Below are 16,159 nucleotides of genomic sequence, written 5' to 3' on the forward strand. Positions count from 1 at the left end.
TTCAGTATTTCAGCCAGATAAGCAGGAAAGGCCAGCTCCAGTCCTGAGCTGGAGACAATCAAGGTCAGTTTCAGTTCCTTTTCTGTGCAGTTTAGTCTCCGTTTTCCCCGCTGCCTTCCCTGACACCTGTCCTTATATTTTTATCTGATTATCAAAACCTAGTGAGAGAACTTTTGGCAGCCTCTGGTGCTTACTGTGTCATCCAAAAGCCTCTCAGCCTAAGGAATACCAGGAATGCTCTGCAAAGCAGTGTCCTTGAGAGGCTAACCCAAGACCCCTGGCTATGAACCACAGAGAAGTGTCTCCCATGGGTATTTTAAGGGTAAGGTTGAAACCAGTGCCTGCTTTCCCCAGAGGCAATACTGACTTAGCAACTTGCCTATTAACAAATCTCTGATGTTTGGCTTTACACTGCACCCACAGTATATTCAGTTATTATCTAACATTGAAAGTGAAAGGTAAATCTTGTCATTCCCATTTGGAAGATGGTGAAATAGAGGTTTAAAAGTTTAAAAGAGTTGTCTAAAGTGAATTCAACAAAGCAGTGTTGCAGCTGGAAAGTAGATCAGCTGACACCTGTCTCCAGTTTTGTAGGTCAGGGACTCTTTGTAAGTTTAGAGCAGTGTTTTACTTACCATATTCCTCCTTGAAAGCTTCTATTTACTTTCTTAAACTGTGGATGCCAGTGGAGAGGTACCAGGTGTGCATTCCAGACACTTATACAACATACACAGACTGAGCCGTCTGCCCTTTGGGTACACAGCTCCGGGCTGAAGAATTTCTAGGGTTGTTAGAAGAATAAATGAGGCATTAGAGGGAGCAGGCTCTGAGGTAGAAGCAAATACCCTATATCCCTGCAAAGACAGGTTAAAAACACCCTCTTCATTATTACAAACAAAAAAACTCACCAGTTTATTCTGTGCTTTTTCAAACTGCATTGCTCTCCCCCTGTATATTCATTAAATAAATGCAAACACATGTGCTTTGAAATGGGTAGGTGTAAAAGAACATTCTGCACAATTAGATCTAGGCTGTGGCAGACTTATCTCACATGCATACATGTATCTGGGGGATGTTAATTCACGGTGACAGCTGAGCATGACAAACGCAACAGTACACAAATTGGAAGGCCGAAAAAATGCAACTACGAACCCCATGCAGACAAACACGCATATGAGTTTTCCCTCAACACACACGTGGCCGCACTTATGGGCGCGTCACCACATTGATAAACCCCAAACACAAACACCTGGGCCTCCGCCGCCCGCGAGCTGCCTCCACACACGCGGCCTCGCCTCCTCCTCCAGGCAGGCGGGGACTCGCGCGCGGCCCTGGGCACAATCGCCCTCCCACCCGCATCCCGCTGCGAGAACACAAGTGCGCCGGCCGGTCCCGAGCCAGCCCGCCCGCCGGGGAAGCGGCGGCTCCCGAGGCTGGGGGCAGGGCCCGGGGGGGGGGGCGGTGCGGGAGCGCCGCGGGGCCGGGCCTCGGCGCCCGGGGAGGGGAAGAGGGGCGGGCGCGGGGCGGCGCCCGGCTCACGTGGGCGGGTGGGAGCAGCTGAAGGTCCGCTCCGGAGCCCGGGCTGTCCTCTCGCGCGCGGCGCTGGCCAGGGCGGCGGCGGCGGCGGCGAAGGAGGAGGAGGAGGAGGAAAGCGGCTGTGGCGGCGGCGGCAGCGGCGAGAGAAGAGGGGAGGACGGGGGCGGCGTCGGACTGGAGCCGAGCGGCGGCGCGAGCTGCCCGGGGCGCTGTCGTGAGCTCGCCCGCCGGGCCTCCACCCCCGAGCTACACCCTGCCGTGCCCAGCTCTGCCCGCGTCCGTGCCCCCGCGGGGAGCGCGCCGGGGCTGCCCCCCGAATGACGGGCGGAAGGTTCGACTTCGACGATGGCGGCACCTACTGCGGCGGCTGGGAGGAGGGCAAGGCGCACGGGCATGGCATCTGCACGGGGCCCAAGGGCCAGGGCGAGTACTCGGGCTCCTGGTCGCACGGCTTCGAGGTGGTCGGAGGCTACACCTGGCCCAGCGGCAACACCTACCAGGGCTACTGGGCGCAGGGCAAGCGGCACGGGCTGGGGGTGGAGACGAAGGGCAAGTGGATGTACCGGGGGGAGTGGTCACATGGCTTCAAGGGGCGCTACGGGGTTCGGCAGAGCCTGTGCACCCCCGCTCGCTACGAGGGTACCTGGAGTAACGGGCTGCAGGACGGGTACGGCGTGGAGACCTACGGGGACGGAGGTGAGCGGCGTCGCTGGCGGCTCGGCTGCTCCGCGAGCTAGTGCGGTGGGCTTTGCCCAGACTGCGGGGAAGCGGGGAGGACGCGAGGCGCACGTGTCCGGAAACCCGCCAAAACACCTGGGGAAGCCTCCCACCCTCTTCCCGCGCCCGCTCTTCCCGGGAGGGTGCAGTGGGACGCGACTGGTGCGCAAGGGTTGGATCTGACCCGGTTCTTGGAGCGGGCGGTGTGTGCACACCCTGGGGAGCAAGGCGTGAATATACCTGGCCGGCGCCGCGCTGCCACCGGGAGGGAGCGCGCCCGGGAGGGTTGGGCTGGAGAGGGGACGCTGTCACTTGAGCCCGTCACATTACGTTCCTGATCCCTCCCTCTCCCGGGCGGGTTTGAAATCACCACTCCCATGGAGTTAGAGCGAACGCCGTGGGCTTGTGAGGCTGGCGGTCGCTGCGGACCGCTCCTGGGATTGGTTTCACGTGGAGTCGTATTTCGCTTCTGGTCCTCTAGTAGCCTAAAGATAGAAGCCAGAACCCCATTAACTAGGATGTTGGGGAATTGTTCCTTATCTGAGGTGCTTTTGGAAAGATCCTAGTTATGGGAGTGGAGAGGCCACCGGATGCAGGTGGGATTCGGAGGATGTGGGGTTTTCTTTCTGTTTTTCATTCGGTTTCTTGAAGTATTGGTTTTCCATCAAAAGAAGGTACTCATTGTTGAGCTGCAGATAGCTGGACAAATTATGAGGAAAACACTTTAGAAATGAACAATGGAGTCTACGTTTTAAAAAATACAATTGAAAGGTATAGTTGCTAAGTTAACAGCTACTTTCCTCCTGAGAATGGCAGTACGAAATCGCCGGTTTGCACTAAGGTGTATGACCGAAATGGTATGCTGGCTGTGAGCAAAATTCACCTTGTTTTAATATTTAAACAATATTTGCAAAAGAAATTTTGTATATAAGAGGGCAGAGTTCCCTTTTTTTTTTCCAGCCAGGAAACATTATTGAAACAGGTATCAAAATCTGATGAATTTCCTTTTGTAATAAACTGAGAAGCATGCATGTCTTATGCTTTGGTAAAATACATTTTCATATACTAAACATAATCAGTTAGTTGAAGAGGGTTGTAGGAAGCAAGGTCAGAATTCTGCAGCTCAGAGTTGGAGGATATTAAAGGGATCCAGTTAAAAGTTTCTCCAGCCCACGGCAACCCCAGTCAGGCCACTGCTTATATAAAAGCTTATACAATTTGTACACTTCACTTACTCAGAACAGTTGGGCCGTGTTTCAAATGCAAAACGGCAGAATGGTAGGATTTGCTAAAAAGGACATCTTTTCATCCTACAGTATAAATGAAGGATATGGTTCTCATGGATTAAAGGGGGGGGACTTAAATACTTGTATATGGGCTGCATGAGTTTCAAGTTCCACAGTAATTAGGGCCCTTAAATGTTCTGAATGGGCATAGAGTGCCTTAGGTTCACAGCCTTACAAACATGTTAGCTTGTGATTGGATTTTATTGGAGGCCCCGGGTCTACAATATAACTAAATTCCATGCTCGAAAGTTGGAATACAAAACTTATCTTTCAAATGTGTGCATTATTTTATAACCTTTCAAGAAGGCCATGGATAGTTCTTTTACCACAGTATTTGGAAGGCTAAAAATAAATGTCTTCTTTCAAAGTTACTACTCATTAAACAAAATCTCTTGGTTTAGAGTATTCACTATACCTAGCAATCAATATATATATATATATATGTAGCACAGTAAAGGTCCTCTGTGTATGTGTTGTGGAAGCTCAAATAAGTGTCTAGGATGAGGGTAGATAATCAGCATCTTGTTTTAAAACTAACTTTTAAAAGAATTTTTTAAAAACCTCAAAATTTGGCATCACTGTAGGACTGTGGTTCTCTTTTTCTACCAAAAACAAATCTAATATGCTACCAATTAGGAAGGGGAGAAAAAACTCTTAAAAATCACTATTGAATTCCTACTCTGTGTTTTTCTTTCGGATGCCAATCAGTTAATTAGAAAGTCCTGAATCATAAAATGGGGGTCTAAATTGAAGTGTATTGCTACAACTTATTTCATGCAAAGATTTTGGCCAAAACAGGACATATCACTTCCCCTATTTTTACTTTTTGCCTCTGCACCACAAGTCCACCCCTAGCTACCCTTTCAGACCTAGGGAAAATCTGATTCCATGTATTTTGTGGTGGCATTAAACTAGAGGAAGGAAGCCATAATTCCATTGACAAGTATCACTCGGTTTATTTTATTAGTGATTTGTGTGTGAAGTGTTACTGAAATAGAAAGCCCCTGAATATTAAGAATAAATTAGTACCATGCTCATGAAATCCAAGTCTAGGTGCCCAGAATATTTGGTGCAAATTCTGATCCTGCTGTGGTTCCTTTTTTCACCTGTCATGAAGCTATTGAAAATATCTAGGAAGACACATTGTTTTGTTAATTATATGCATACTTGCACATGCACATACCCATTCACAGCATGTAGATTTAAGTTTGGCATAATAAAGTCTAAATTTGACTGGTATTCTTTCTGAACTGGATGCCTTCCACTACAAGCTTATTTAGTGAAAATGGCCATATCTAGAAAATCAGCTCCCAGACACAGAATCATAGCACATAACTTCAAACCCATGAAAATAATTTTTAAACTTGTGAACTATGCATCTATATTTAAGGGATTGCGAGGAACTAATTAGAACTTTATTTGAGCAGCAGGGAGCAGGTGGAAACCACCTGCTTCATAAAGAACTAGAGGCCCTTTTTTTGCTAGGTTCATTGACTAAACTAAACCTGTTTTAAATTTCAGATGAGCCACTAACACTTTGACTGTAAATTGGTTTCTAGCAATTCTGTGGAGGAATTCTTCCATATACTGTTCCTCAACAGAATAGGACGGGAATATAGCCAATGCCATTGTTCTGCTTCTCAACTGGACAGTTAAGCAACACCCTAAACTTTCTAATTATTGCTGTTGCCTTAAACCACTTAGAGTTTTCAAGCAATACGTCGTTGGAAATTCTAAATACTTTTTGGAGATAGCAGTTTAAGGAAACTAGCTGTTAATTTCCCTTCAGTGTTAGGAATTCCTAAGACAGTATGGTTGCATTTTAAAAGTGTAAATACTTCTTGATATCAAACAGTATGTTGGAAGTTGTTCTAGCAAAATTAACTTGTCATTATGTAGAAGGATACAATTATAGCATTCCTTGCTTATTTAAACAAAGTATTTAAAAATAAGGTAGTTTTAGTGCGTGTAAGTCAGGTTGTATAACTTTTATCTTAGAACTTAAAATTTTATCTATCAGGAAAAGGGAAAGTAAGTTGCAATTTCCTAATAATTCAGTTTCCTTCCCTGTTAAAGAAATAATTATTAAGGAAATAATTCAGTTTCCTTCCCTGTTTGGAGATGGCTAATATTCAGTAGAAAGCTTCTTGATCTGAAATGTTCTATTTGACTATCTTATCCTTTGGGGTTTATGCCCACCTCCTCAGAAGTTCTTAGGTGTCAGGTTAAGATGTTAAGACCTACCCAGAATATGACATTCACAGTACCAGACCCACTTCATATTTCATTGTCTCCCTGCTACTGTCTACTTATATACCAAAAATATATCAGAATGAACAGAAAGCGACGGTAGTCTTGAAATTAGTCAAAACTTTTGACTTTGGAGCCATTATGGCTTTAACTTTTAAGTGCAGTAATCAGCCCTTGTTAACACAATGATATAAAACTATAAGCAGCACTTCTCGGTATTTTAAAAATAACTGTATGCCATGCAATAGAAATCTTTTCACGGCAATATAAAATGGCAAGGTAGCTCGGTATAATCAAACTGAAAGAAGTCAAGACAGACTTATCATGATTGGTGTTCTGTGATATTGTGAGTTAGGAATAATAAAGAAGTAATTACATCTTAAAATTTCTACATAGCTTCTTTTGGGGGATATTTTAATTTAAAATTTTCCTTTAATTAAAAGGAAATGAACTTGATGTAGAAGAGAAAATTCTAAGTTCCCTAATCTTAACATTCAGTTCCTCCTAAGGTTATTTAAAAAGCTGCTCCAGATTAATTTTTAAACGTCTATGCTAATTTATTTAATAGAAAAACTTACTGAAAACAAATGCTTTCGATTAGAGATTATTCTTTTCCTGAGAAGGCATAATATTCATTGAAAAAGTGATCTGGTGTCAACAAGGTTTTAGTGGACACTGTCAAGCACGCCTTTGCCCTGAGATGAATTCCGTAATGCTAAGTGTGGAAGTTTTCCTCTGGCCTTATCTCAGTTTTCCCAAAGGTAAACAGTGCGCGCTTTTTAGCCACCACAGCTGTATACAAAAAGCCTACATACAATTACAGAAAAGGTCTAGGCACAACATCTCAGGGACGGGATTCACAAATGGAATTTTAAAAGCATCCCTAAGAGTTGACTTGGCAATGTGCGGGATTAAACCTTGGGCCGCCGGGCCTGCGCGCAGGGCTCTAGCCGTGCGCGCCCCGCGCTCGCAGGCGCCAGCGCCCCCTCGGCCCCAGACTTACGCTGTGCTCTCTTGCGGTCTCTCGAAGGTACCTACCAGGGCCAGTGGGCCGGCGGCATGCGACACGGCTACGGCGTGCGCCAGAGCGTGCCCTACGGCATGGCCACGGTGATCCGCTCGCCGCTGCGCACGTCGCTGGCCTCGCTGCGCAGCGAGCAGAGCAACGGCAGCGTGCTCCACGACGCCGCGGCAGCCGCCGACAGCCCGGCCGGCAGCCGCGGGGGCTTCGTGCTCAACTTCCATGCAGACGCCGAGCTCGCGGGCAAGAAGAAGGGCGGCCTCTTCCGCCGCGGCTCCCTCTTGGGAAGCATGAAACTGCGCAAGTCCGAATCCAAGTCCTCCATCTCCAGCAAGCGCAGCTCGGTCCGCAGCGACGCGGCCATGAGCCGAATCAGCTCCAGCGACGCCAACTCCACCATCAGCTTCGGCGACGTAGATTGTGATTTCTGCCCGGTGGAAGACCACGTGGACGCCACCACCACGGAAACCTACATGGGCGAGTGGAAGAATGACAAGCGCACCGGCTTCGGCATCAGCGAGCGCTCCAACGGCATGAAGTATGAAGGCGAGTGGGCAAATAACAAGAGGCACGGGTATGGCTGCACCGTGTTTCCCGACGGCTCTAAGGAAGAGGGAAAATACAAAAATAATATTCTGGTCCGTGGAATAAGGAAGCAGCTTATACCAATAAGAAATACAAAAACTAGGGAGAAGGTGGACAGAGCGATCGAAGGCGCGCAAAGGGCAGCCGCCATGGCGAGAACCAAAGTGGAAATAGCAAATTCAAGGTATGTACGCACAGGATGGGTGGTTCTGCCCGGGTCCTTCACAACAGTGGAATATCAAATAATATGTTTGTCAGTCCTTTGGTGACATCACCAAATAGGTTCTACAACTGCCGGAATCAAAGGTGGAAAATGATTAAGCCCAATAGAATGAGTCAGAAACGTACCTGCACTCTTCTGAAAGTTTCCGCCCTCAAAAAATGTCGAAGGCACATTGCGGTTCCCTTCCTCATATAAATTACTTCCCTAATACTGAACGTGATGGAGTTGACTCAGAGCCTGTGTACATTTCCCAGAGTCCAGAAAGTTACTTTTTTTAAGAAAGAAAAGTACCCCTGAAATACTTCCAGAGAGTGCACAGTGCTTTTGTGTGCTGGAAAGAAAATACCATCCACCTGGAAACCCACCTAGTGTAGGTGAGTCCCTTTATTCTAATATTAAAGTTGGAGGTGTGTACAACTCTGCCTTAGAAAATTATCCTAATTTATAATATTCAAATTCTGTTTATTGATGCCTTATAGGTGAGATTGGTTTTGGGAAACTCACCAGGATTCAGATAAGGCAGAAATGTAAAGCTACATGACAGAATCCAGCAGACATTCTTTGAACAGCAAAGCTTACCTACATGGGAAAGGCAGAGTGACCGAGGCTCGGCAGAATCCCCCCATTCTATGCAAGAAAGCCTAGATCACTGGTATATTGAAAGGAAGGGGGTGGGGAGAGCCTGACAAAGACAGATGGGACTGTCAGTGTGCCAAGGTTAAAAGAAAGAGCGGCAGAGGAGGGCTGGAGTGAGTAGGACACAGTGGTGAATAGTAGATTGAGAAGTGAGGTGTATGTGGGCACGCCCCTGAAGTTCTACCCATGATAGCCAGGTTCAGGCATCCAACCAGGAGAAACCGACTGGGAATAGAATTTTACTAGAGTTGGATGTCATATGTTAGTCAAAAAAGAAAGTGGGACGGTTTTACGTGGAAAATTTTATTCTTAGGCTCATTTGAGCAGGTACTGACTGGCCCTAGTTTCGTGTGATTTGAGACATAACGTTTATCGTAGAATATTAAAAACCCTTGTCCTGCTTCAGTACTATCCTCGCATTGAAGTAAACCTCCTTGTGAAACCACGAACTCTTAGCATGTCTTCAGGTTTTTATTCTTACCATTAAATTAATGAGCCCTCCCTTTTCTTTGGTGGAACCATGTGAAAATTTTGATGTTCAAACTTTTCGATGTACAAAAAATGGCGATTTCATATTGTTCAACTTAATACTTCTAGACTTCTGAAATTCTTTTTTTTTTTAATTTATTTATTTATTTATGGCTGTGCTGGGTCTTCGTTTCTGTGCGAGGGCTTTCTCCAGTTGTGGCAAGCGGGGGCCACTCTTCATCGCGGTGCGCGGGCCCCTCACTATCGCGGCCTCTCTTGTTGCGGAGCACAGGCTCCAGACGCGCAGGCACAGTAGTTGTGGCTCACGGGCCTAGTTGCTCCGCGGCATGTGGGATCTTCCCAGACCAGGGCTCGAACCTGTGTCCCCTGATTGGCAGGCAGGTTCCCAACCACTGCGCCACCAGGGAAGCCCTGAAATTCTTTTTTTTTTAAATGCCCCTATTTTATGGCTGCTGTTTACTTCTGAGTGTCTGAAACGCTAATTGGAAAGTGGAGGCGGTCTTGGTTTTTGTATTATTTTTAGATATATATGATATTAAAGTGTTCAAGATTTCCGTGTTTATCCCAAACCCAATTTTAAAGTTAATATTGCTCGTTAATTGGCGCAAACTTTCAAGAACGGTCTCTCCTATCTGCTGAGCATCTTTTATTGTAGATCATGGTTTTCTCTGATCACCAGGCATCGCATCTACTTGCTTTTTACTTTGCTTGTAGATAGGATACTTGGCACATCTAACCTTGCCAGCTTCCATGGCCCTCTGATAACTTTTAGAGCGAATTGATATACTTTTCGTTAGGCCCTAGTCTCTAATTTGAAATGTGCTCTTGGATTCTTCCCTTTTGTTTTCACCTAGTGATAATACTAGAGGTAATTCAGTCTTGGCAGGTGGAAGATAAACCTGTGCGGGACATTCTAGCAAATACCTTTCTTATGCTTGCTTTAATTATTGACTTTTATGATTAAATTGGACGAAGCTACATAACAAAAAGCTGTGATGCAGATATCTCTGATTTTACCGGTATCGTAAAACTCTTATCCAAGTTCTAGGCACAGTCTCTCTGTCGAAAGTCTTTTGGGGTGGTATTATGTAGTTTGGGAGTAGTGTGTTATAATAGTTTATAATTAACAGACATTTAGCTTAAGAGCTTGTACTTCTAGCTAGTTAACGCCTTCATAAAGATTTCACTTAGCTGTTTACAGAATGCTCAGTTCATTATGCTTAGTGATGTAAGCCAGTCAGAGGACAAATATATTGCATGATTGCACTTATAGGCGAGATCTGTAATGGTCAAACGCATAGAAACAGTAAAATGGTGGTTGCCAGGGGCTGAAAGGAGGGAGAAATTGGAAGTTGCTGTTCCAAGGTATAAAGCTGCAGTTAAACAAGTTGAATCGTTCTAGAGCTCTCTACAACATTGTGCCTGTAGTTAACGATACTGTAGTGTGTGCTTAACGTTTTAACAGGGTAGATCTCATGTTAAGTGTTCTTACCACAAGGAAAAAAACACTGTTTTGATGACATGATAGGCAAAAAAATTTTTAACGCCCGATTAACCTTTTATATTTCACTTTCACTGGTTTAGTGTCTTTCCAGATTCCTTGCTTTAATGACTACTTCAGATACAGAGTTTTGCAACTTGCTCAGTCCTTCCTGACCCTTCTAGCAGTTGTTATTAATGGTTTTTGCTTTTAAAAATATCAAAAGTTTAAGAAATAAAGACACTCTTCCCCCTCCCTTGCCCCAGTGATGGCAGAATAAGAACTAGAAAGTAAGACTCCTGGCAGCGGCCACTGTTGAAATCACTAGTTCAACATTAGCAACAAAGGGAGATGATCTGTTAATGGTTATTGACCACTTCAGATTGCCTCCCTGATAGTGTTATTATTGTAGCACTGTTATTTTTTATGCTACAGAGATCTTTGTTTGTTTCTGAAATCCCAGGGAAATGGATCCGCTTTTTTTTTTTTTTTTTTTTGCGGTACGCGAGCCTCTCACTGCTGTGGCCTGTGCCATTGCAGAGCACAGGCTCCGGACGCGCAGGCTCAGCGGCCATGGCTCACGGGCCCAGCCGCTCCGCGGCATGTGGGATCCTCCCGGACCGGGGCACGAACCCATGTCCCTTGCATCGGCAGGCGGACTCCCAACCACTGCACCACCAGGGAAGCCCTGGATCCGCTTTTGTACCATCACCTTATTTTATCTGGAAACAAAGCCTAGCTTTGAGGGAAAATAATTACCTTCTGTGAAAATGGCTCCTCAAGGAAATCAGGAGACATGGAACCAGCCATCTTCGGCCCAAAGATTCAGGAAAACATGATAGATCTGTGGATCTTTCCTTTACTTCCTTGCAGACGGAGTGGTGTATCTTCCCAGTAAACACAGGAGGCTTATTTCTGAAGGCTTATTATGGACTTAATTCTTATAGATCAGGGAATATGAGGATGACAGAGAAGAGGTAGTAGATGGTAGAAATAATGCAGTAGAATCAGTAGTTACTGAAAGTTTCCTAGCTAGTTTGGCTAGCACTCAAAGAGTTAAAACTTTATAAAAATTTTAAAAAAAGAGTTAAAACTTTAAGGGATGCTAATGATTTGCCAACTCCTATAACCTTTCTTTAGGTGTCTGTTCTAATTCCAAACATTTATATGATTTTATGTTAATAAGATTTTTTAAAAATGTTTTGTTCTCCTCTTATCTTGGCCCAGAGAGTAAAAGTCATCACATGGGATTGAGAAAATGTCTCCACCTTGTTTTTTAAGAAATGTGCAAGAGAAAGGGGAGCAGCTCTGAACATTTCAAGCTCCTCATTTTCAGAGGCAGAGACCGAGGCTCTGCCCAAGGTCACCCCACTGTCCCTGTCATTTCAGTCATTTTTCTCATTTGGTCATTTTTTACTCCGCTAACTCTTGTCTCCAATAATTCCTTAAGACAGATGTTCAAATGACTGTTCCTTGAGAAAAATATTTTAAGGAGGGATTTTAAGGTGAGGCATTTGGTTGAGGCATTTAAGTGACCCTTTGAGAACCACGCTTCCATGGAAACGAATAGATAATTTAGGGAGGGGTGTAGACAGAGGGAAGGGCTTTGTAGAATCTGGGCCTTAGAAGGAGTAGTTATGCTAAAGGGTGGAAGAGGTGTGTTGAAAAGGATGGGAGAGCTCTGGCCTAAAGCATCTGAGAACCACAGGTATTTGTTTATACTTGCTTCGTTGTTATCAGATTAGAAGAAAGAACACTAAGAAGGGAGGATAGAGCGGAGTGGGATAGTGACCCTTACTCACTAACTCTGGCCAGCCTCACTGCAGCTAGTCGGGTGATGGGCTGGGAATCCCCCAGGACCACTGTGAAGTGCCAGTGGTGGGTCAGGCTGACGAGTGGGGTGGAGCTGTCTGCTCCCAACCTCTCCCCCACCATTAGTGCCACTTCAGGTGGTAACGGCAGCACTAGACAGGGAATGTGCTGTCCCCTGCCCAGCCCTGCTGTGCTTGGGGGATGGAAGCAGCCAGATAGCACGTGGAGAACTTCAGCATCAAGGGGTCTGGTGAGCTTGCTCTGTCCGTTTGCAGAACCAGAGACTGGATTCCCTGTTTGCCAGTTTGGGACTCACATATTAAAATGACAGGGTTTTTTTTTTAACCCTACAGGAAAAATATATTTCCCATACTTCTCTTTTAAAAAGGTACATTACAATTTCATGCCACTCCTCCCCTTTCCTCCATGCCCAGAATGACGCAGCCACTACAGCTTTCCTTCAGGGGAGTCTTTGCTCATCCCTCCCTCTGGCTGGTACCCAGGCCCGGCTCCCCTGGCCAGCCCCTCGGGCTGCTCCCCACTCTGCTTTAGACATAGAGCCTCTTCTTCACAGAGGGTTTCCCCACCCCTGCCCCTCCCACCCCACCCCCTCAGTCCAAATCCCCCCGTTGGTCTAAATCGTCATTGTATTTCAGTATGTGTGTGTAATATCTCTTTCTCCAGCTTAGATTGGAGAGCCAGGCCCCGAAGGCAGCTGGGCTCACTTTTGTATTACCAGCAGCTAGTTGAGATCAGGGCACTTTTGTAAGAGCTCTAGTAAATATTTGATGAATGAGTGAATCACATCCTCACTACTTTGGGTACGTACACTGCCAGTGTTTCTAATTCCATTTTGCCAGACATTTTTAAACCGCAGTTCTCGGACAGGAAACCTAGCTCTCACAGTTCATCACCCTGTAACCTGGCAGTAGTCAAGGAAGTGCAGAAAATGCAAAAGTATGTGTTAGACGTGCCCTTTTCCCTAATTAGGTCAACATCATTAAAGTGTCAGAACTAAAGCATAGCCAGGGAATAACAGCTTCTAGTTAAGCCAAAATGTTAATTCCATTCGTCATGAGCTGGTCCAGTGATACCTGTGAGTGTCCGAGAAGAAATTTCCAGGAAGTCATCTTTTACTAACTACAATAACATTGGCCTATCCTACTTAGTTGACATCACCAAAATTTGTGATAAGGCAGAACATAAGAGCTTATTGTCTTTTTAAAAATCTGTTTGCTGAATATTCAGCTGTCTGTTTCCTTTTGAAAGGTTTTCTTGTCCAGCCATTTTTTTTTTTTGGTCATTTTTCTTTAGCTCAAATAATAACATTCAGTGGAACAGTCCCTCACAAGATTACTTGACTACGTTCACACCTATTAAAGCCCAAAGTCAGCCATGAGCCAGTGCACTTTATCGATCCAAATTAAACTTATTACCACCAATTTTAGGTAAAGCTCAATCTGCCGAGTTATTGTAAAGGGCAGGGAATTTGAGGTCCTTAAATTCTGTTGGATAAAAGGTTTCTCTTTCTCTTTTGAAAATCGATATTATTATAGTTTATATTTTATCTTTATTTCTTTTCTGTAATATCAGAGGCTGTATCACATCTTTAAAAACAATTTTAGGTTACCTTTTCCATGAATGTTTTTGTTTCTTCTACTGGGGCTCTGGTTAATTTTCAACTATTAGCGGAAGTGATTTTTCATAGGAAGGCGGACTCCTTGTAATGCCTCATAAGTCACTTTAATGAAGAGACTGTTAAATAAGTAAAGAAATTTGAGGGGCACATCACCTAAAATGTGGGAATGTATGGCTGAGAAGAGCATCAGTTATTTTTTTTCAGTTGCGTCTCCCGTGTTCTTCCATATCTGCCTTTGCTGCCTGTCGCCCTTTTCCACCTGCTCTCACCAGCCCATGAGCAGATTCCAGAGTCTTGGTTAAAGCGCTCAGGCCTTGAGGTGCGGAAAAGCTTCTGTGTGTGGGGGCTGACGTTTGCCTTTTTCTTCACAGGAGGGTTGTTTTAAGGGTTGAATGAAAGAGTGAGTGTCGTGGGACTTTAACCTGTAAATCCCTACATCTAGTTAATGTTTTAGAAAACGTGTCGATCCTACAAGTACCATTCCCAAAAGTGGAGGTTGATAGAAGACCAAGAAGCCAGCCTGAGATGGAGGTAAAGATGGAAGCAGGAAGGGAAGGAAGGCTTGGGAAGCGGAAATAGGGCTAAGCCAAAGGAACGGAGTTGAGTCCACCAGACTTGACCACCTGTGTGCAGACGTGCGTATCCAGACTCACCCCTTTCCCAGCCGCAGTCGGTGTGGAGTCAGTATATTGTCAACAGGCAATGACATTTTTTAAGACTGAAGAGAAAATGAGTAAGGAAATGGCCCCGTGTGTTTCTGTCAAGCTAGGCTGGGGTCCTGATCCTGAAGACAGTGGAGGATAACAAAGACTTCATCTTCATATTGTTTGGATATATTAGTGTCGGTCACCATTACCCTTTACGTGTGTTGTGGTTTCTGTATTGCACATCAAAGTTTGAAGTACATGTTTGTCGTTTTTACCAAAGATTGCCCATTTTCCATGGGAGCAAGTGAGGCACCCGCTCTAATTTCCTCACCTTCTTCTCCAGGCTGTTGAAAGAAAGACATGCTTCTTCCTATCCCAGGGCCCAGGACTTCTTAAGGGGCCGAGCAGTCACTGAGAATTCTGTGGGTGTGTGGAGAGAACAGCTGAAACCACAAAGATAACCTAGGCGTCAGCCCTGTCCTGCCCCTAAGCAGGGGGCAGAGCTTGGCTACAATGCTCGTCCAGAGGCCGAACTGGGAAGACGGAGAAAGCCCTTGCTCTGCTCTTCCTTCTCCTTCAGCTCTGATGTTATATCACCTGGTGGCTTAACAGGTCATTAACACATGAAATGGGAACACATTGTATCACGAGCACCTTATAAAACATTCTTAGGCCATCTCGTTTCTAAATATATTTCTTTAAAAAAATTCTTCAGCCAGCCCTCCCAGGGCCAGGCCCATTCAGAAACCCTGAGGCATTGAGGTGAGCCTGAGTTTTAGTGATTAACAGATAGGTCCAAGCAATACAGATTTAATGAAACTCAGTCTTGGGCCACCATGATATGGGAGAACCACACAGTTATCCAGGCTCTAGGGCCATTAGACGCATTCCTTTTTAAACCCTGAACCGTGTAAATGTGGCTCTCCGCTTGGAACAGGGAGGGCGAGGAGAATATGCCGTACGTGGTAGGAGTGGCACGAGTGGCACGTGAGGTCGTAGTCAATTCTGCAGAGACCTGCTTGGTGGAAACCGGCTGTGAAGACTGGAGGGAAAAAAACAGTCCAGGGCGATGATAACCTAGGCTTGGGGGACACACGTTGGCCCGGGTTTTAACTGCAGAAATCTGAGTTTGCTCCAGACAGTCCAAATTTCGGCAGATTCCATCTCATTTAGCTGTGAAATATGACACCTTCCTGATGTAGTCAATGTGGGGCATTAAGGCAGCAGCTACTTTTCACTACAGCTTCGATGTAGTGGAAACCACCCTGCTAAAACTGTTTTCCGGAAAGGCGGAGGTGTGATTGGGTTCAGGCCCCATCCCGTGTGCTCCATAGGAACGCTGGCTTTGCCCTGGAGAAGCTCTGCCTTGGGGCCAGTGGCAGGGTTCCGTGCGCATGCTAACCTAGCGGGGAGGCGCCTGCGAGCAGCAGCTGTCAGGCACCCTGCTTACAACTTTCCATCATGGATTAAGCTGACTCTACCAATCTCACTTTACTCAAGACACCAAACTGGACGCTTGCAAGACTAGTGCCTTGCAAATCTTTGAGATGCTTTTCTTATTATAGATGAAATATGAACATTGTGTTTAGGAACAGGATCCAACAAATGCCAAAGGTATTTATGTAAGTCACTCAGCCTTAGTCCAATGGCCTCTTGGGAGTACAACCAAATCAGCTTTTAATCATTTTGCCCTTCTGTTTCAGTGGGTGTTTCACATGTATTTGTATAATATGCTCAATTCAGAATAAGCTGCTTTATCAGAAATTTAATTAATGTGTAAGGAATCAAGATTGCCTCGAAAATAGTACAGCTCTTTGAAGTCAAATCTTCTTAGGATT

The 16,159-nt window shown here is 45.3% G+C and overlaps 1 protein-coding gene across 3 annotated transcripts in view; it reads left to right on the forward strand.

The window, feature by feature from the left end:
- The first annotated feature begins 1,614 nt into the window (after window positions 1-1,614).
- JPH1 (junctophilin 1) overlaps window positions 1,615-16,159 on the forward strand; it is an 84,119-nt gene continuing 69,574 nt past the window's right edge. For all 3 annotated transcript variants that reach the window (XM_067712030.1, XM_067712029.1, XM_067712028.1), the window contains exons 1-2: window positions 1,615-2,232; window positions 6,820-7,579. In XM_067712030.1, the coding sequence (XP_067568131.1) occupies window positions 1,854-2,232; window positions 6,820-7,579 (1,139 nt within the window). In that variant the 5' untranslated portion in view covers window positions 1,615-1,853. The remainder of the gene's footprint in view (window positions 2,233-6,819; window positions 7,580-16,159) is intronic.

This window comes from Pseudorca crassidens, chromosome 17, assembly GCF_039906515.1.
Source record: "Pseudorca crassidens isolate mPseCra1 chromosome 17, mPseCra1.hap1, whole genome shotgun sequence".
In the NCBI taxonomy this organism is placed as follows: Eukaryota; Metazoa; Chordata; class Mammalia; order Artiodactyla; family Delphinidae; genus Pseudorca; species Pseudorca crassidens.